This window comes from Myotis myotis, unplaced genomic scaffold, assembly GCF_014108235.1.
Source record: "Myotis myotis isolate mMyoMyo1 unplaced genomic scaffold, mMyoMyo1.p scaffold_m19_p_10, whole genome shotgun sequence".
NCBI lineage: Eukaryota > Metazoa > Chordata > Mammalia > Chiroptera > Vespertilionidae > Myotis > Myotis myotis.
In genome coordinates, this window is record NW_023416314.1 from 40090233 (window position 1) to 40112249 (window position 22017).

Genomic DNA, 22017 nt, shown 5'->3' on the forward strand with positions numbered 1-22017 from the left:
TTTAGTTCTCTTTTAGAATAGTGTTGTGGAAAAGGGTAACTTTAAAAAATTTAGTAATTATAATACTTAATCACTTTATGATAAAATTTGATAGTTTTATTAACCATATTTTTCTGTTTTTATAACAGATCTAAACTTAGTCTTTTCCAATCAAGAATCAGTTTACAGAAGGCAAGTGTGAAGGTGAGTTTTTGAAAACTATATTTCACAATTGAGAACCTTATCTTCAAAAAAAATAAAAGAATTATGTCTTGATGATGGAGGTCAATTATTTTCAACTAATTTAGGGAAGTGTTTTAAAGTCATTAACTTTGGGGAAAACTTTCCTTCCCAGTTCAGTGGGCTCGAGGCGGATTTCACCCAGGTGTCAACACTTTGGACAGTGCTTGCTTCTCAAGATTGCTTTACAGATAGGTTTCTATACTTGATCTGCTTAGGTATCCTTATGTTTTTAATTCTTAGTACAAGAGACTTAGTCCACGGGCTTTAAAACGCTCTATAAAATCCATTTCATTGATATGTAGACCCTGAGCAGAAATTCTGGGCCACAAATTCCTAGTAGCAAGTGTTTTTTTCCTGTGGGGCCCTCAGGGGTGAAGTACTTGATAGGTAAGCTTAGTGGCCTGGCTTTGGCTACCAGGCTCCCATCGGGAATGCAGTTCTTTTGGCACATTAATAGTACTGAATTTTTAAAAACAATTTTCTATCTCCAACAGAATTACCCATGTCTTTGACAATAACAGTAAGGTAGTTGCCGAAGCCGGTTTGGCTCAGTGGATAGAGCGTTGGCCTGCGGACTGAAAGGTCCCAGGTTCAATTCCGGTCAAGGGCATGTACCTTGGTTGCGGGCACATCCCCAGTAGGAGATGTGCAGGAGGCAGCTGATCGATGTTTCTCTCTCATCGATGTTTCTAACTCTCTATCTCTCTCCCCTCCTCTCTGTGAAAAATCAATAAAATATATTTAAAAAACAAAACAAAAAAAAAACAATAAGGTAGTTAATTTGGGAACCTTTATTTTCCCATTCGGATAAAACACACAAAATACTTTAAAGTTCTCTAAGAAGCTTTGGAAGTATGATAAGTATAAATAACAAATATTTGAAAAACACTCTTACCATATTTAACAGTTCTAGGTACTGTTTACTTATTTCCTCAATAGTGTTGAATAGTTTTGTATGCATATAAATGTTTCTGCACGTGACCTTTACTCTTGTTGAGGAGCCATTAATTGCCAACTAAGAGAGGTAATGTTTTGCACTGTAATACCAGTTTGCACTGATTTTTTTTTTCTTTTATTATGTTATAGTTAAAAGCCCGGCGATCTGAGTGTAATTCCAAAGCTACCCATGCAAGGAATGATTATCTTCTTACATTAGCAGCAGCAAATGCACACCAGGATCGCTACTATCAAACAGATTTAGTTAACATTATGAAGGTAAAACAGCCTTAATATCTGTGGTAATTTGGTTTCATTAAAGACAAAAATAACTGACGAATTGGGTGTTCAGTACATGGGATTGAGTCTATAGAATAGCATCCAGGCTACTTTGCATTTTGTTGGAATATACTTGATCTTGTTTGGGTAATCTCTGTTTTAGGTAATTCTGAATTAATTTTTAGTGTAAGAACATGTTTAAAGCCAAATCATAGTAAAGGATTGTATTATTCCGTAGTAGCGGCAGATATTTACTGTATGAAGGTTATTAATATATAAAATAAGATTATTTTTAAAAGCTTATATTTTAAAAAATTCTATAACTTTTCATTGATAGGTAAACTTGAACATCACTATTTTATGGTTTTTGAGGTACCTATGGAAAAACTTCTAAGAAAAGGTGTCTAGTAAGTTATGTGACAATACCTCTGCCCTGAGTATCACTCTGAAATGTAGATAGGTTGGATTACAGTTTCTTGTGTGCCCAAACTCAATCTTGGTCTGTCCCTATTTATACACTATTTGTATCTTTGACTTGCACTAACTTTAAGGAAAGGGAGTGGAAGAGAAGAAAACTTTTTAACCGGCCACCAAGTTTCCCCTTATTGCTGGCAGATAAGTTCTGCTTTGAATTATATCTCATTCTCTTTTGTCTTCTCAAGAACCCAAACATTTGATTATTCTTTCTCTAAATTTTCAACCCATCTTCTCAAATACTTTGTCCTTAATGATTATCAAATACATTGTTTTCATTGAATTCTTTGCTTTATGAATCCAAGGTGTTGAGAATGGGGATGCAACAGGAGTGGGCACTCTTTTTTTTTTTTAACACTGACTCTGGGACAGATAAACTCTGTCCAGAAACGACAAGTTCTTTCCTTGAGAGTAAAGATAGGACATTTCCTGGGAGCTTGAGGGAAAAATGGGAGTGGCAGAGAGAGTCAAACTGGACTAAGAAGTATCATATTACAAGTTTTTTAATGCCTTTTTTTTTTCACTGCCTGAATTACACGTTTCCTAGCTTCTATCCTTTTCTGACCCACTGGTTAGAATACAGGTGGTGAGAGAGACAAGGGATCGTTTTGAACTTTGCATACTTTTTCCCATGAAAAGTACCTAGAGGTTTAGGCATTTTAGTATCTTATTGGGTGCTTTAGTATCTTACATAGTGCTTCAGACTTACAAGGACCAACTGGAGATTTGGCCTCCCATTATAACATGGTTTCATACAACCTATTTATTAAAGACTAAAGGCCCAGTGCACAAATTCATGCACAGGTGGGGTCTGGCTGGCCTGTGCCAATTGGGCCGGGCCGGCCAGGGGAGGGGCCACAGGCGATTGGTGGGCCGGCCTCATCCCCTGGTCGAACTCCCGGTCAAGGGGACAATTTGCATATTAGCCTTTTATTATATAGGATAGGATTTTTAGTGCAGGTTTCACTTAAGATTGTGATTTACTATTAAGTCAAAGCCGTTAACTGTATTTTTCCTTTTTGAATACTTTAAAATGAATATTATATTAGGTTAAGCAAAAACAAAATCTTTATGTTTCTTTAAATTGAATCTACAGCCAAAACGTTTTCTTACTTAAAATCCTATGTATGGTCTTTGATAAACCAGGAAAGAAAGGTACTGTATTATTTTAGGTATTTGCCCTCTGCCAAAAAAAAAAAAAAATGGTTAATGGGCCCGGTCTGCTCTCGTGCATGTATGTATTTGATCAGCATTTGGGTAGGCTCTGCTTCAGATTACTCATTTCATGAAATATTAAAGGGTACTGAAGTGATAAAAATAGAGGCAGTTCTTATACCTAAAAAAATAAGAAAGTATATCTTAATTTTCCTGTTGTGCATGTTAATTCGTTTTCTTTCTCATGCTAATTCTATAGTCTGCAGTATTGGAAAACTCCCATTAATCATGCTGTTAGCCTCTTAGTAAGTTTCTGTCATTGAAGTGACAGTAGAGTGGCTGGCCCTTTAGTGCCTTTCTTGAAAATGTCTAGTTTTTGAATTGTTGTTAAGGTTATAATGCCCTAGCTAGAATCATTTTTTTAAAAATTTATGTGAATAGCTTGGACGCCCAAAATTTGATTCATTAATTTAATCATACATACTTAATATTTGTTTATAGTATGGTAGCTACTGGACTACACTTTGGGAAGAAGCAAAGATGAGTGAGATACTCTCCTTATCCTCAAAGAGCTCAATCTGGTAAGAGAGAGATAGAAATGATTACCAATTAGAATAATCAAATCACTTACTGCTAGAGGACCTTGGTTAGTAATAATAATAGCTATCTTCCTTTTTATAATGCTTGATGTCACCCTGGAATTATCTTAATCACTTTAGGCACATTATCCTTTCTCGTTTTCCTGATTAGAGTTCATAATACATTATTTAACATTCTAGCTTATAAGTGAAATGAAATGAAATCCCAACTCTAGGTGAACTCAGATAACCTCTTTGTATCTGCATCTAAGTAGCCAAATACTACTGAAGAAGATCTTTCGACAACAGATTCATGATCATAAATTAATGTGGAACCCGTCTCACATGGATCGGTAACACTGCTCAGATTTCCTACTATATTTCCCTAGTTAACTTTCCCTCCTATTTTTAACAATTATTTCAACTTTTTTCCTTCTCTTCAAACCTCAAACTTACCCTTTCTTTCACTACTTTAGCAAGTGGTCTTTCTTCCTAATTTACAGAGAAAATAGAAGCCATTAAAAGGGAGAATCCATTATTGTCTCATTACCTGCCTCCATCTGTGTTCAAGATCCAAAGAGTCTCAATAGCAGTTATTCCTCCTTTTCAAAGATGATCTTTTGGATAATATCTCGTCCCCTCCTGTCCTCTCAGAATAAAAACAATTGATAATTTTATTTTCTCCTTATCTTTCTTTATTTTTAGGTGAATAGTTGATGAGAATTTAGTGATGATGGCCCTCATTAGGTCTATCTTTTGTGTTGCGCTTCCCTAACCTGGATTAATTGCCCTCCTGTGTCCAATGCAGTGCAGTTATTCTAAGATCTTCCTTTGCCTCTTTCCTCTGTTGGCTCTTCAGTTTTCTGTATCCTGTGTCTTCTCTTCTCTTGGTTTACTCTGTTTTGGGGAATATCTCCTCTAGTACTTTCTTGAGAGAGTGAACATGAGAGCTAAGTTTTTGAGATACTATGTTAATGAAAATGTCATTATTTTGTGCTAATACTTGGGTATAGAATTAAAGATTGAAAACCATTTTTATTCAGATGTTTAAGTCAATACTCTGTTGTTTTCTTGTTTCCTGTGTAGGTATTGAGAATTCAAAGCCATCTGGTTCTTGATTCTTTGTATCTGATCAATTTTTTTTAGAAGCTTTATGAAATATCCTCAGTACGCCCTTTGATTCTTGTATTAATTCTCCCTTTTTGTTTTCTTTTTCTGAAACTCCTGTCATTAAGATGTGGGATATCCTGGCCTAATTCTTTATTTTTCTCTTATTTTTCTTTTTTGTCATTATGCACTACTGTCTTGGAGACTTCAACTTTATGGTGCAACTCTTCATAAGTGTTTTAGGTTTTGTTAATATCCAATTGTTTCTTTTTGTTTCTTGAATATTCCTGTTGTACATTAAGCAGGTTTTTGTGCTTTGTCTTCTCTTTTTAATTCTGATAGTATCAATGAAGAGATTTATTTAATATTTTTTCTTCTCCCTGCATAATCTCTGTTTTAGAGTGTTTTTAGCAACTTTGAGCTTCATAATAGGGTGATCTGGTGGACCTTTGTAGGAAAAACCCTAATGTCAGTATCCTTAAATCTCTCTTCTTAGGCTGGTTAAACCCCCTCTTTACTCCCTTCATTACTCCCTTCATTACATCTCCTCTGGTGTCATTCTCTGAGGAAGACTCCCATGAGCTCCTTAACCTGGTTATACCTCCCACACAGTCTGATGATCTAATAATATTAGCGTGCTTAACACAGTTGTAGTTTTATGTGTATCTGTGTGATTATGTGACAGATGCCTTATCTCCCACTTAACTATACATTCCATGTGAACAATGATTGTGTCTATGTCATTGGAGAATTTATCCTAGCTACCTTGTATAATGTGTGTTAAATGTCTTTAAATTAATATTATTGAATGAATGAATGAATGAGCAACCAAACTTATTTTAATCATCACAGGATGAATTATTCCCAATTTACAAATGAGGAAATTATGACAAAGCCTGGATTTAACTCTGGCAGGTCTCAGAGCCAGTGACATTAGCTCTTTATATGAACTAGCTTTTTAGACCTATTTCCTCTTCCCTTGTTAAATGGGGAATAATTCAGCACTATTTTGTCTCGTTTGGGTTCTGTGAGGAGCAAATGAAGTAATTAACAAAAAAGTGTTTTTGTTAATTTTGAAACTTGGTATATATGTTATACATTGTCTTTTTACATAACAGAAATTCTATTGATATTTTAAATAAATTGTGCGTTTCTTTAGCATTGGGGGGAAGAGTGTAGAAGAGGCCTTGAATGCTTGGGAGTGTGAGTGGAGCAACTGTTTAGGTATCTAACGTGTTAGGTACTTTTAAATATGTTATTTCCTTTATTTAAATACATTATTTTATTTAGTTTCATAATATCTTTTAAGCTAAATACTAGCCCTATTTTTATACAGATCAGATAGCAGACTTATTTTAATCTTCACAGGATGAATTATTCCCAATTTACAAATGAGGAAATTATGACAAAGCCTGGATAAATACAGGTGTTTAGTGAAGTTCAGCTGATAGGTGTAGTAGCCAAGACTTACGTCAAGGTCTCTGTGACTTTAAAGCCTGCGTTCTTTCCTAGATTTCACGCTGGGTTCTTTTCATACCACTCCAATTTTCTTGATAGTAAAAGATAGTATAGTAAGCAGTAGCATAAAGTGAATGTCATAAATTCTGAGAGAATTTATTTGTAAAATAAAATTCACAATTGAAAATTCTCCTGTTTTAATTATTCTAAAAAGCAAGATTGGGTCAGTATTTAAATACAGGTATTTAGACAGATTCCCCAAGGAATATTTTGTATTTCTTATGCCAGTACTAATTTCTGTTCCATCATCCAGTCTTTGGAAATATATTTGAATCCTGATTCTGTCCTTCACAATATTGAGCGTGCTCTCCTTCTTTTATCATCCATAAACTTGATAAGCTTTCCTTCTATTTATTTTCCCATGGATTAGATAAAATCTTTGAAATGGATAGAACCTTGTGCTTTCTTTGCTACTAAAATTTACTTCCAACTTTACCCATCTCTTAATTAGCCGCTGTTATTCAACAACTGTGAAATCGTTAACCACACGGTTTTTTCATCTGCATTTTTTTCAGTCTTATTCACAAGTAAGTATAACAAAATGGTTAAAGAAGAGAAGTTTTAGAGTAAGCAAATCTGGTTTGACTGTTGGCTCTATCATTTAATAGTTTGCAACCTTGAGCAAATTATTTCCCTTCTGTAAGTCTCAACTCATCTGTAAAATGGGGCTGCTAAGTGTACCAAATTGCTGTGCAGTGGTTCTCAACCTTCTGGCCCTTTAAATACAGTTCCTCATGTGACCCCCACCATAAAATTATTTTCGTTGCTACTTCATAACTGTAATGTTGCTATTGTTATGAATCGAAATGTAAATATCTGATATGCAGGATGGTCTTAGGCGACCCCTGTGAAAGGGTCGTTCGACCCCCAAAGGGGTTGCGACCCACAGGTTGAGAACCGCTGCTTTAGGGAATAGTAAATGAGGTAAATGTATATGAAATACTTACCACTTTGCCCAACATATAGCAAGCACACAGTAAATGGGAAAGTGGTTATCATCATTGTCACTATTAATAAAAATGGTTATTCATTTATTAATTCAAGAAATTTTATTGCATGTGTGCTTTTTGCCTCGTCCTGTTCTAGGCATTGGAAATATTATAAAAAGGACAACAATAATTAAAAGTACTTATAAAACACTTAGTATATGCTAGGCACTGATCTAAATGATCTACTTGCACTAACCTACCAACTCTCTGTGGTAGATACTGTTAATATCTCTATTTTACAGAAGAGAGAAATGAGACACAAAAAGGTTAAGTAAACTGCCCAGTTCACACAGGTAGGCAGTAGGCAGTAGAGCTGGAATTTGAACTCAGCCTGTGTGCTTTCTTTAAACCATTATGTAACATGGCCTGTCATCTAGAGTCACTTTCAGCAATGCCTGCTGAAATCAGGATATTCCAGTATAATGGCAGTTCCATAATCTAGCAACTCTATTACTAAAAAATAAATTAATAATATAAAAAGATCTGTTATGACCTCATCCTGGTGTGACTTTTGTTTTAACCTGTGCTGGTTCCTGGTGATTGCCTTTATCTTTTTAAATTATAAAGCTGTTTGTTTAATAATCTTTTCCAGATAGGAAGGCACATTAAGTTTATTTCTCTGTCATTTTTAATGTAATTAAAGTACATTTTTAGTAAAAAATAATAATGTAAAAATCCTCAAAGTTTATGTACTTATTTGACAATTATTAAAGAAAAAGCATGTCAAAATATAAATCTAGTCATCATTTAGTTTATATGATATATTTTTTTATAAATTGTTCCTATTCTTTTTACTTTGAATATCAGGAGCTTATACCAATGGTTCTCAAACTCTTGGTCTAAGATCCCCTTTTACTCTTAAAAATTATTAAAGACCCAAAGAGTTATTGATAGTTACTATGTTAGAAATTTAAACTGAGAAAATTTTAGGACACAAGAATACATAAGTGCAAATAGACCAATTGCATTATCATGTGTTCTCAAGCCCTTTGGAAAACTATCATATAGTTGTGAGTGAATGGGGATGGAAAAGACAAATAATAACAATAGTTTTACTTCTTCTTTTCCAATTTGGATGCCTTTTATTTCTTCTTATTTGATCACTATGGCGAGCACTTCCAGTACCATGTTGAACGGGAGTGGTGAGAGTGGACATCCCTGTCTTGTTCCTGTTCTTAAGGGAAATGGTTTTAGTTTTTGCCCATTGAGTATGATGTTGGCTATAGGTCTGTCATATAAGACTTTTATTATGTTGAGGTATGATCCCTCTATTCCCACTTTGCTGAGAGTTTTTATCAAGAAAGGGTGTCGGATTTTGTCAAATACTTTTTTTGCATCAATTGATATGATTATGTGATTTTTATCTCTCACTTTGTTTATGTGATGTATCGCATTTATTGATTTGCAGATATTGTACCATCCTTGCACCCCAGAAATAAATCCCATTTGGTCATGGTGTATGACGACACCAAACAAAACAAAACAAAAAATCATCCCTGGAAACTTAGAATCAAAGGAACTTGAATTATAGTTCTTCCTCTACCAGTCAACATTTGATTTACATAACCTGTCGCTCTCACTTGAACCAGTGTCTGACATACAATATTAAATAATTTTGTTGCTCATTTCAGTATACACACTGAAGGCTTTTGGGAGCATGTGCTCTGACGTGGCCGTTTTTGCAGTATATTAAAGCCAGGACCACCTTGTGTGGAGACTCATCATTTCATGTGGCACCTGACCAACTGTAGAAACAGATCTACATTGACACTGAATTGCTAATCTCAGAAGGGACTGAGCCTTTCTGATGAACAAAGACTGCAGAATATATGAAGTGGAAGAGAAAGAGTAGCAGTTGAACTAGATGAAAATTTCTGAAATGGGTGAAGAAGAGTCTTGACAGAACCTTAGAGACCATCTAGTCCTGCAAATCTCAGTGAGCTCTAGTGCTCCACCTGCTCACCCTCAAGATTCTAATATGTAGAGAGACTCATGACGCACACACCAAGTACAAAGGTATTAATACTGATAAGCATGTGTCATATTTTAGGTGTGTCAGAGCAGGAAAATAATTGAGAAACTGACTAGTCCCAGTACTTATTTCCAAAGATGGAAACAAGTCAGTTATATTTATACACTAAAATGTTTTATTTTGCTCCAGAATTTATGTCCCTCAAATAAGGCTACTCTCCTACATAACCATCCAAACGTACAGCCATCCAAACCAGGAAATCAACATCAGTGCAACACTACCATCCAGTCCACAGGCACAATCCAAATTTTACCAGCTGTTTAAACATTATCTCTCTCTCTTTCTCTCTCCTCTCTCTCCTCTCTCTCTCTCTCTCTCTCTCTCTCTCTCTCTCTCTCTCTCTCTCTCTCTTTTATTGATTTCAGAGAGGAAATGAAATGGAGAGAGAGATAGAAACATCAATAATGAGAGAGTCATTGATTGGCTGCCTCCTGCACACCTCCTACTGGGGATCGAGCCAAGAACCCAGGCGTGTGCCCTGGACCAGAATCGAACCTGAGACCCTTCAGTCCTCAGGCCGATGATCTATCCACTGGGCCAAACCAGCTAGGGCACATTATTTTTTTTTTTTTAGTACAGTTGACATACAATATTGTATTGGTTTTGGGTGTACAATATAATGATTACACATTTATATAACTTACGAAGTGATTACCCCAGTAAATCTGGTACCCATCCAATGCCATACATTTCTGATTGGAGATCCAGTCCAAGATCAGTTGTCATTTCTCTTTAGTCTCATTCAGTCTGAAAGAGGTTTTCCATTTTTTCCTGTCTTTCATGACTGACAGTTTTAAAGAGCCTTTGATGCTGTAGGCTGTCCCTCAGGCTGGGTTTATGCAGTATTGCTACATGTCCAGTCTCAGGCCATGCATTCTTGGCAGAGATACCTCAGAAATGACGCTGTGCTCTTCTCAGTACATTGTATCAAGAGGCACATGATGTCAATTTGTCCTGCTACTGGCGATGTTAATCTTAGTCAGTTTTGTGTGTGATAGGTTTTTTCCACTGTAAAGTCATCATTCTTTCTTATGCAATAGTAAGTATTTGGGTGGGAGACTATGAGAATATCTTGTTCCTCATCAGACCTTCCCGGCCTTAGCATACTTTGATGAAATCCTTTATGATGGCTGCCAAATCATGAAATATTTTCATCATTTCTTCTACATTTATTAGTTGTTACTCTATGATAAGGAATAAGTTTTTATTCTTCCCTATTTTTTCTTTTTTAATTTTTTAAAAATATATTTTATTGATTTTTTACAGAGAGGAAGGGAGAGGCATAGAGAGTTAGAAACATCGATGAGAGAGAAACATTGATCAGCTAGCAGCCTTCTGTATACCCCCTACTGAGGATGTGACCAGAATCGAACCTGGGACCCTTCAGTCTGTAGGCCGACGCTCTATCCACTGAGCCAAACCGGTTAGGGCATTCCCTATTTTTTTCATTCATTTATTTATATCGTCATGGTTATGGATTTCTATTTTAGTCACTGGATTGAAATTTATTGCTTTAATTTTTTATTATGATGCTCAAATTGCTTCATATTTGACCGGTAGGAGTCCCTTCACATTGGCTCCTGTCCTTCACAAATGTCCCCATCATTTATGAGTATTTCCTCTCTGGTGCAGTGTGTTCCAGGCTTTTTATTTACTTTTCCTCACCGCAATTCTGGAATCAAGCATTTCCTCAAGAATCCCTATTTCATCTTAGTGGAAGTTAGTATTCAGAAACTGAAAGCTGGGCACTTGATGTGCTCATTACTGCTGGGTATTATTGCTTCTCGTCCCTGTTAGTGGACAGAGCTAGGAAATACATCTATAATAATAAAAGAGTAATATGCTAATTAGACTGGACATCCTTCCAGACAACCTTCCGATCAAAGCCAGGGCTGTGAGGGAAGCCTGGGTCCCGGGTGCCAGAGGGAAGCCAGTGCCGGCAGCCAGGGGAAGGAAGGTCTACTCTTGCATGAATTTCATGCATTGGGCCTCTAGTCCTATCTAATAATAGACAAACATGGTAATTAACCATACCTCCGCTACGCTTCCCATTGGCTAATCCGCAGGATATGCAAATTAACTGACAACAGAGATGGCGGCCGGCAGCCACGCAGCTGACGCGAACATGAGGCTTGCTTGCTCCAGTGATGGAGGAAGCCAAGGTCCCCCGCCTGCCACGGCCGGCTCTGAGCCTGAAAGCAACAGCTCCGAAAGCAACTATGTTTCAATTATAGAAGCTAAACAGCTGTAACCCTCTCACAATCCAATTGCCTACAGCTGTTGCCTGAGTTCTCTGTTCATGCTGAGGTCATGGTGGCTGGTACCATGGATCTGTCTCACCCAATGGCATGAGCTGGGCCCTCTCTGAAGAAGAAACCTGGGTTTCTTCCCCAACTGTAACCTTTCTTTCTGACTCAAGACTATTAGGCATCTTACTAGTATGTTTTCTGGCATATTTTATTTTATTAATATATAATACCATATTTATTTAAATTTCCACTGGAGTACAGTCACTTCATAAGTTCCTCTTATTCTTTCTACTCCAGTAACAAAATTTTTGAAATGTGAAGTGTTTTAAAACTAGTAGAGGGATAGTTCTATTTCTTTCAGGGTAGGTTAAGGCTCTAGAGAGGGTGAGCTATTGGGCTTAAGAAAAAGCAGATAATGCTACCAAGAAAGCCTTCCTGCCCTAGCTGGTTTGGCTCAGTGAACAGAGCATCGGCCAGTGGACTGCAGGGTCCCAGGTTTGATTCCGCTAAAGAGCACATGCCTGGGTTGCCAGCTAGGTCCCCAGTTGAGGGCGTGCAGGAGGCAGCCGATCAATGGTTCTCTCTTCTCATTGTTGATTCTCTCTCTCTCTCCCTTTTCCTTCCCTCTGAAATAAATAAATATATATATGGCCTTCCTAGGACTAATACTAATTTTTTTCATGAATTGTGTATGTATGTAAGTGGTTGGCATATAGCTTTCCTGCTCTTCCACTATTTAACACAATTTAATGTCTTGTTTATACTAATAAACTCCTATGTATCTTAACCAAATTTTTCTTACCAAAATAGTTCAAGTTGGGGACCACAACTAAACAAAAAGTGTGGAATTGTTTTTGCTCTAAAAATACTGAAGGCTAAGATTAGATTAGTGTTTTCCCTTACAGACCTCATATTTTTCTGATGTTAAAATAGAGAAGAGAGAATTATTTCACCTGAGTGATCAAGCAAGACCAATATAAATGAAAGCTGGAGGGAGTTTCCAGGCATTAAATTCGTGGGTGCTCTTCCTTCCTAATTTTATCTTCATTTGATAAGACCTGGAGACATACCAAAGATTTGGGGATTTTTTTATTTTTTTATTTTTTTGGTTCCTGCCAAAAATAAACACGTGCCTGTTGAGAGGGCCAACAATGTGTGGATTCTGAAAGTTATTTTTTAAGTAAAAGTAAGAGTATGTTTGTTATACTATTCTTGTCAACTAGAATTTCCCTAAACTTTATGGGGTAAGAACTTTATCTCCTATATTGAACTCTGGCCTCATTTCCTCTGCAAGTATGATTGATTTCAGCCATATATTAAGAACTAATAAACAAACTCTGAAAAGCCAAACTTCAAATCAGTGGGAAAATAACAGATTTTAAAGGCAATGATGTTGAGGCTCTTTAGAAAAAGAAAAAAATTGATCCCTACATAATACTAGGCCAAGTTATAGATTTGTGAAAGATACATGTAATAGGGAAAAACATGAAAAAATATGTATCTGATCTTAGTATAGGGAGGAGGTTTTTAAGTATTCTAGCAAAGGCCAACACTGTGAGAATAAGGTGAGAGATTTAACAATCCCAAATTTTAAAAATGTATAATACAATAATAAAAACAGCTAGCATTTATTAAACTAAGTATCAAGCCTTGTAGAAAGTGCTTTACATATAAGTCAAAGTGCCAAGATTAAGAAACTTTGCCCTAGAACTGCATAATCTATAATCCTTTTCTGCTTTTCATGTTATCACAGGCAGTAGTATCCACCTGATGTTTTTCCATGGCATAGTGAGGACTACCAGCTTCCCAATCTGCAACGTCTATTTTCTCACTTTTTTCTACTCAACTGCTTAGCAGATGCCACCTATATTATTTTTTGTTGTTGTTATAGCAACATCCTGCTGTAAGATACTTATTTTGATAATAATTCTGTATTAATTAGAATAAAGGCTAAACAACTTTACAAAGGGAAAAGATGGCTTGCTTTAAGTCAAGTCATAGGTGAACTTTTGGCACTAAGGAGCAGAGTGCAATAATGACAAGTTCTAAAGGAATTGTTGAACTTCATGTAAATACCATGGGACAAAGTCTAGTAACTGAGTATTCATTATAGTCAGTGTTTTCCCACACTGAAGCATTGGTTTCTATACCAGAGATAACACAAATGATCAATAAGCACATGAAAATATGTTCACCATCATTAGTCATTAGGGAAATGCTAATAGAGATACTACTTCACACCCACTATGATGGCTATAATAAAAATAAAATGAATAGCAAAGCATATAGCATAGCATTCTATAGCATGTTTGTAGTTGAGCCAATACTCTTTCTCTCTCATTTTAAAAAAGATATATGTTCTGTTTTCTTACCAAAGCACGAGAAGAAAATGTATAATATACAGAAAAACCCAAAGATAAAATAACTCTAACTTCACTATGCAGCAGCAAATCATTCTTACTGTCATTTTGGCATATCTTTCTCGTCTTTTCTATGCATATATTATTACATAAACATATTTAAAAATTGGTATTTTGTTCACATAAGTACTTTTTTTCACATAAAATATGTTGTGAACTATTCCTGCCTTTAAATATCACTTGAAAATGCGATTTTAATGACCACATAGTATTTTATTACATTAATATGCCAATAATTTTCTTGCCCCGTTTTTCTGCTTTTATAAATCTGTAGTAAAGATTATTTTACATAAATCTTTGTATACCCCTTTGATAACATTCTATGATACCTTTTTAAAATTCATCCACTGGTCAAAATAAAGATTTCTCTTTTTTTGTAATATATTTTATTGATTTTTTACAGAGAGGAAGGGAGAGGGATAGAGAGTTAGAAACATCGATCAGCTGCCTCCTGCACACCCCCCCACTGGGGATGTGCCTGCAGCCAAAGTACATGCCCTTGACCAGAATCCAACCTGGGACCCTTCAGTCCGCAGGCTGACACTCTATCCACTGAGCCAAACTGGTTAGAGCAAAATAAAGATTTCTTTATACTTTTCATATAGACTCATTGCCTTCTAGAAAGATTATATCAATTTATACTCCTGAAAGCAGTGTATAAAAGTACCTATTTCCTGGCACCCTTATCAAAAATGAATTTTATAATTAAGCTAGAGGTCCGTTGCATGAAATTCATACACGGGTAGGGTTCCTAGGCCTGGCCTGCGATCAGGGCCTTCCAGCTGCCAGCCAGGGCCTTCCTTTCTTCATTCTGCGCCACCCCCTGGTGGTCAGCGCACGTCATAGTGAGCAGTCGAATTCCCGGTCAGTCAAACTCCTGAGGACAGTTTGCATATTAGCCTTTTATTATATAGGATAAATATGAGCAATGATTTGGATGAATGTGTAATTATTTTTTAAATTTTTTGCATACTAAGAAGTTGAATTTTCATTTTGTGCTATTTATACAACTCTTTGAACAGTTACAAGTCGAAGAAAAATGTGGATCATTAAAAGAACAAGACAGTTAATGCTGAAGATAGTAATGACATATTACTTTGGAGCCTATATTTTATACCAAGCAAACTGACATCCAGCATAACTTGTTATCCTCTTAGACACTACTTTAGACATGGGGGATACAGTACTGTTAGCAAACATTTTTATTTCAGACCATTCATGCATTCATAACAAATATTTACTGGGTGCCTTCTATGTGCCATTTACTGAAGACACAATAGTGAACAAGATCCACATGGCCTCTGGCCCCCTAAGGGGTAATAAAAATAGAAAAATAGACTTATTCATTCATTAACTATTTATTACTTGTCACACATTGTACTAACCTCATTATATATATTATTTTCTTTAATAGCAAAATGATATTTAGAAACTGCATTTGGGAGACATTCATGTATCTGATCAAACCTGTTCACATCAACTGAAATGCTAACATATCTTATAAAAGGCCTTTCAGTATCAAACGTGTGGTCATTTGTGATCAGCATAGCATGTGACCACATGCAAAGTCTCATTCCATCTCAGTATTGTTGTAAGACTTTCAGTCCTTAGTGATGAGTTTAAAAGGCTAAGGATGATGACAAAGCTGATTCCCACTTAGGGCTAAAATTTATTTGTCCTGCTTCTATGAAATTTGAGCTAAGGATCATCTGTGTTAGGCCTTAATGCCTTTTCAATTAGGCTTCGTTTGCGCTTTCTGCAGAGAGGCTATAGGACGGTCACACAGAACACTAGGGGCTCTTGCCAGGAACTGAACAAGCAGTCCACAGATGTTGTTGAAGAAGCTCCCTGGAACGTTACTACTTGCTTACAGAAAGAGTCACCCACCATCTCATAGATTTCCTATAAGTCGGGAAGTTTTTTTGAAAAGATTAAAATCTAACAGAAACTGGAATGTTTTTTACCAAATAGGCAGCTTTAAAAAATCTGAGTAGACCTATATAACTTTTTAAAGAAAATTAAATTGTAACTGTAGGTACCATTAAACTTGGGAAAAGAAAATAGAATCTTAATTTTTGTCTTATAATTTTAAATGCATTAGCTAATTAGAAAGGTATTTGAGGCACAATCTGTTGAAACCATAATCTTACTAAGTAGGGGAAAGTGTTTAGTTTTAATTTTTTTAGAAGGGGAATTATTATCATTGCTGCTGAGAATGAATCCTATCTTTCTTGACCTTCCTTCCTTCCTTCCTGAATGTCCTCAGCTAATGTTTTTTCTGTGATTCAAATACTGCTGAGCACAGCAGAGGTTGCTGAAATTGACTTCAGTATGACTATGTGAGTGTTTATAATGAGAAAAGCCAAATTCTTTCTTCACGGACTCTGTACTTGAAAGCTCTGATGCCAAAAAGTATAATTTGGCTACTGTATTAAACTTTAAAAATATGCTGCTTTACATGTTTAGCTCAGAGGCCATTTTTTATTAAGTGTCAAGAACAAAACTTCTGTGGCTCTTACCCTTAACATAGTTTCTAGAAACTATTTACAATTTTAAGTCTGCTTTAAAATACAACCAAAAAACCATTTAAAACCCTATTAATTGATTTACTAGGAAAACAAAAATAATCAAAACGATAAATTAAACTTAAGCAAGCTTTGGTAAATACTGATTTCAGTAGTTAAGAACTGAACCATTCTCTTAATAAAAACTGTGACTAATATAATCCTTAAGGATTTTAAAATGCACTCTCAAGGTATTATTCCCTCCAGAAAAATCTTCTTTAAACCTCCATGTTTGTCCTGGTGCCTCACTTATAGCATCCTGTGTAATTAAAACCTTCTTATTACATGCATGTCTCCAATACTTGGCCAAATTCTTCATGGTTAAGTACTCAAATACACACATATAAACACAGACTCAACCCTTAGCCTAGTTCTTGGCACAGAGTTAGTTCTCAAGAACTATTATATTGACTTGAACTGTTGAATAATTTATTATTATGTTTACCACAGGGTTTGGTTTTGTTTTTGTCATAGTATTCCAAATCGCATAGAAAATTCAGGTGCAAAGAAATTTAGCTGTCACATGTGAATATACCATATGTGTAAGATTGTTCCTGTCAAAGGCTGTCTTGAAGCTGTAAAGGATCAGACCATGTTCAGTGTAACCACCAATTATAGTTCAGAAGAGAGCAATGGGAACATCTCGGCAGCAGAACTATTTTCTTTCCATCCGTGGTCCTATATGTCCAAGAAATATTAACTCTTCCCTAAAATTTTAATGTAAGGAAACTTTCATATTGCCGTCATCTAAAACTAAGACTTTACATTCTTCACGCTAAATAGTTTCTGGTACTTCAATACTTTAATGTCAAAAATGCACATAAAAGATGCCATTTAAATAAAGAGAAAAAAAATGTTAACTTACTAAATTGTGTGACTTCGGCAAAATTTAACTGCTTTATAGTTCAGGTTTTGTGTTGATTTTTTTTTTTTTTTTTGATGCTGAGTTGTAGGTATGATGAGAGAATCAGTTGACACTGTGAATAGGCAGAACCTTGTTTCTAATATATGCTTAGTTAACCGTAACTAAAACTGTTTCCTTATTTTCAAGGCAAAAATTAGTCTTACTCTTTTTGTTACTCTCCTTTGATGTTTCTCCCTTTAGTTCTTTCACTCTTAGTTTTAAAATGGTAATTGCATGATACTGAATCACATTTCCACTTTGTTAGAGATATTTTAGCAAATAAAAATAAGTACCTGCAAAAAAATAATTAAATAACAGCCAAGATGACTATGGGGAAATTCTCAGTCTAAATTGGAATGCCCAGAATTCTCCCAAAATAGAACTGTGTGCAGCAGTCCTGTTTACTGTCAGATCTGTATGTTTTTATGGTTTATATCTCTAAAAATCTGAACTTACGTTGTAGTTTCTTCCAGAAGCCCTTAGGGTTCCTCCATCAGGCCTCTTCTGCTTCCAGCCATGCAACTGTGCCCATATTACTACTATGTATTGGTCATCAGGACCACAACTAAGAAAGAGCCTCTCTTTGTTGTTTGGGTGGTACGGCTGGTGAGCAGAAATCTGTTATTTAACTAAACAGCAGGAACACCTTTCTAAAGACTCCTGAAGTAGAATAAAAAATTGGGACAGTGATGAAACTTTACCTTCAGTAATCTAGGACCCTCTTTTTCATGGGCAAAAATTAGTATGGGCTCTCACTACCCTTTTTGCTTTGTTAGTATGGCATTCACTGATGGCATTTGATCTCCACATATTGCCACTATGTCATTTGCATTTAAGTTCAAGGTCATTTTAAGTTTAAGACCTATTCTCATTAACCTAGGACCATTGGAGTAGAACTGCTTGACACATTGATTATAAACTCAAGCATAGGCATAGAAATTCCATGGCAATACTCCAGTACAGGGTGATTGTCCATATAATCCTGGGTTAAGTTATATTATTTAAAAATTATATCTCTATATATATAATCCTAATATGCTAAGTGTCCGACTGATCAGTTGACCATTCGGTTGACCACTTGACCAGTCGCTAGGACACGCACTGACCACCAGGGCAGCAGACACTCCGAGGTAAGCTTGCTGCTGGAGTCGGCTGATCGGGACTGGGTGAGACAGGCCAGAGACACCCTAGAGCAGAGGTGGGCAAACTTTTTGACTCGAGGGCCACAATGGGTTCTTAAACTGGACCGGAGGGCCGGACAAAAGCATGGATGGAGTGTTTGGGTGAACTAATATAAATTCAAAGTAATCATTACATAAAAGGGTACAGTCTTTTTTTTTTTTTTTTTTTTTTTTTAGTTTTATTCATTTCAAACAGGCTGGATCCGGCCCGCGGGCCATAGTTTGCCCACGGCTGCCCTAGAGCCAACCGCCCCTGGTCCCTCTCTGGCCTCTAAAATATTTCTTCTAATTAATTTCCTTTCAGTGTGCATGAATTCGTGCACTGGGCCTCTGGTATTAAAATAAAACCAAAAAATTTAAATTCCCACAGAATTTATGGACTACAAAGCTAATTATTTTTGCCTGTACAGTATATAAGTGAGGAATAAAAGAGATTTGCTATTTGGGACAGGAAGCAAAAGAGATTTCCTAAAGCAGTATACTCAAGCCAGTAGATCTTAACCAAGTTTCTTGAAGTGTACTGCTTTAAATTCATCTGGTCAAGTCAGTCACCTTTAGCATATAATTTTACTTAACATTATACAAGAGTTTATTAGTTATTGTTAATTCTACTGGGTTTGTTAGAAATGAAAATTGATGTTTAGCAGTAGGGTAAGATGGAAAATAATGAATGCTGAGGAACTAAAATAAATTCATGTATATTTAAAAAGTAGTCAAATTGGTGCATATTAAAATGTTCAAGTATTTTTGGAGTCTGTGAAGCTCCTTGCAAAATTCTGGAATTTCCTGAAACACAGAGATAAAACATGGTCACTAAATAAACAGCGGCAACAACAGTTTCTGGAGAAAGAGAGGAATCTGATTGCCAGAATTGCCACATTGTATTATTTTAAATGTCCATTTATTAATAAAAAATAAGACATGCAAAGAAACTGGAAAGTTTAGCCCATACAGCAGGAATAAAAGGTGTCAAAAGAAGCTAACCCCAAGAAAGCCCATATATTGGACTTACTAGACAAAGATTTTAAATTACCTAAAATGCCAAAAGACTAAAGGAATCATGTCTACTTAAATCACCTAAAATGCCAAAGGGCTAGAAGAAACTATGTCCAAAGAACTAAAGGAAAGTATGAAAACAATGTCTCACCAAAAAGAGAATGTCAACAAAGAGATAGGAATTATAAAATAAGAACCAAATGGAAATTCCAGAGTTGAAAAGTACAGTAATGGAAATAAAAACACACTAGATGAGTTCAGAAGGGAACTGCCAAAAGAAAGAATCCGTGAATTCAAAGATTAGATTATTCAATCCGGCCAGAGTGGCTCAGTTGGTTGAGTGTGCACCGAAAGGTTGCCAGTTCAAGTACCAGGTAGGGCACATACCTGGGCTGCAGGTCCCATTCCCGGTATGGAAGTTGGTAAGGATTTTAAAAAATTAAAGAATAGAGCCCTAGCTGGTTTGACTCAGTGGATAGAACATCGGCCTGCATACTGGAGGGTCCCAGTTTTGATTCCCAGTCAGGGCACACGCCCAGGTTGTGGCCTCAATCCCAGTGTAGGGTGTGTAAAAGGCAACCGATCCATGATTCTCTCTCATCATGGGTGTTTCTGTCTCGCTCTCCCTCTCCCTGCCTCTCTGAAACAAATACAAATATTTTTTTAAATTATAAGAATAAAGTAAATAAAGATTAGATAAGTGAGATTATCTAGTCCTAGAGAAGAATAGATCATTTGGTCTGATTTAAAAGACAACGCACAAAGCAGCAATTATAAAATGCTGATGGACTTACAATGTATAAAGGTATATTTGTATGACAGTAATATCACTGAAGAGGGAGAGAACAAAGAATAAAGTTATGGTGGAGCATAGCATTTGTATGTATACTTTGAAATTACTGTCGCATTAATCCAAACCGGTTTGCTTTAAATTAAGATGTTAATTGTAATCCCCAGGCAATCACTATGAAATAACTCCAAAAAATATATTAAAAGAAGCAGCAAGGGAATTAAAATGGTGCACTAGAAAATATCATGAGAAAATACAGTTATTATTTCTGTATTTTATAGATGAGAAAGCTGAGGCTAGGAGAGGTTAGACTGCTTAACTACATAATAGAATCCAGGCTCAAATCCAAGTCTGTTACCAAAATCCCTTACCCAAAGGAAAATAAATGAAATTCTTGGGTAGAACATAGAAATGGTTTAGCTTTATTATTTTAATAGCCATCTTTTTACAAGTATCATGCTCTTTTGACTCTATCAGATCAGGAATTTAAAGATCAAGAAGGTTCATTTTTCCCAGAGTGAAATTGCTAGTAAGTGGTAGTACTATATTTGCATGCAAGAGGAGATGGTTCAAGGCTTTCTATTGGACCATGTGCTTTAGGGTTGCAGCCTAAATATTGAGGTGACTTTAGCACACTCACAACCAGATGGTATATGCTAGTAAATAACTCGGGACAGCGTAGACCAAGCATGTCCAACTTGCAGCCCGCGGGCCACATGCCTCGTTTACTTGGCCTGTGTTAGCGTTTGAGTTTGACATGTTTGGTATAGCTGAACAGAACAGCGCTCTTTTTTTTTTTATTTTCTCTTTCTTAGAACCTGAAGTAACTCAGTTCTTTTAAAATAAAGCAGTCAAGTATAAAATTAGATGACGTGTTTTAATTTTACTTTATATCAATTGATAAATTAAGCCATGTGTTAAGATATTTACAGTGATGCAAATGTAGTTCAGTACTTTCTTTGATCTCTTTGGATTTGTAAAAATCTGCTTTCTCTTTGCATCCTGGGGTCTTCTCCGAAAGATAAACGTGTGGGCAGACAATCATTGTTTTCTCCATCAACAAGGGAGAACTGTAGAATTTCATGATTTAATTTTAAGATAGTTCATATTTATCATAACTTAAATACTTATATCCTTGACTTTTACCAAAGACTATTTCAGAATGCCCAGTTCTCTAAAAAAAAAAAAAAAGAACAGTTTGCATTTCTAGGCTACATTAAGGAAACTCCAGAGGTTTTGGCATAACTCTGTGACTGCAGAATCCATGCTTTTCTAGGATCTTAATAAGGAGGCCACTGTTTAAAGTTCTCCCTTAAGGGGAAATTGCATCAAATGCTTAGGAAGATGACACATTTTCTTCCTCCTAACTACTAGTTCCCCATAATTTTCCTCTTAGAAGTTCCAATGAATTTACACTTTCCTGTTAAACGTTTAGCTAGTGGAACATCCTAGAATTCTAAGTTTCTGAATTGGTCTTTAGGATATTCCAAATTTTTTTTTACTATTTTGGGCATTTACTGTTAAGTTTGGGTTCTAACTCAACTTATTTTATTTCTTTTTTTATTATTATTGATTTTTAGAGAGAGAGGAAGGTAGAGGGATAGAGAGAAACATACAATGAGA

General features: G+C 35.8%; 1 protein-coding gene across 5 annotated transcripts in view; it reads left to right on the top strand.

Moving 5' to 3' along the window:
- The window catches only part of FCHSD2 (FCH and double SH3 domains 2), a 178160-nt gene that overhangs the window by 89664 nt on the left and 66479 nt on the right, over positions 1-22017 (top strand). For all 5 annotated transcript variants that reach the window (XM_036325062.1, XM_036325061.1, XM_036325064.1 and 2 more), the window contains 2 exons: positions 129-183; positions 1309-1437. In XM_036325062.1, the coding sequence (XP_036180955.1) occupies positions 129-183; positions 1309-1437 (184 nt within the window). The remainder of the gene's footprint in view (positions 1-128; positions 184-1308; positions 1438-22017) is intronic.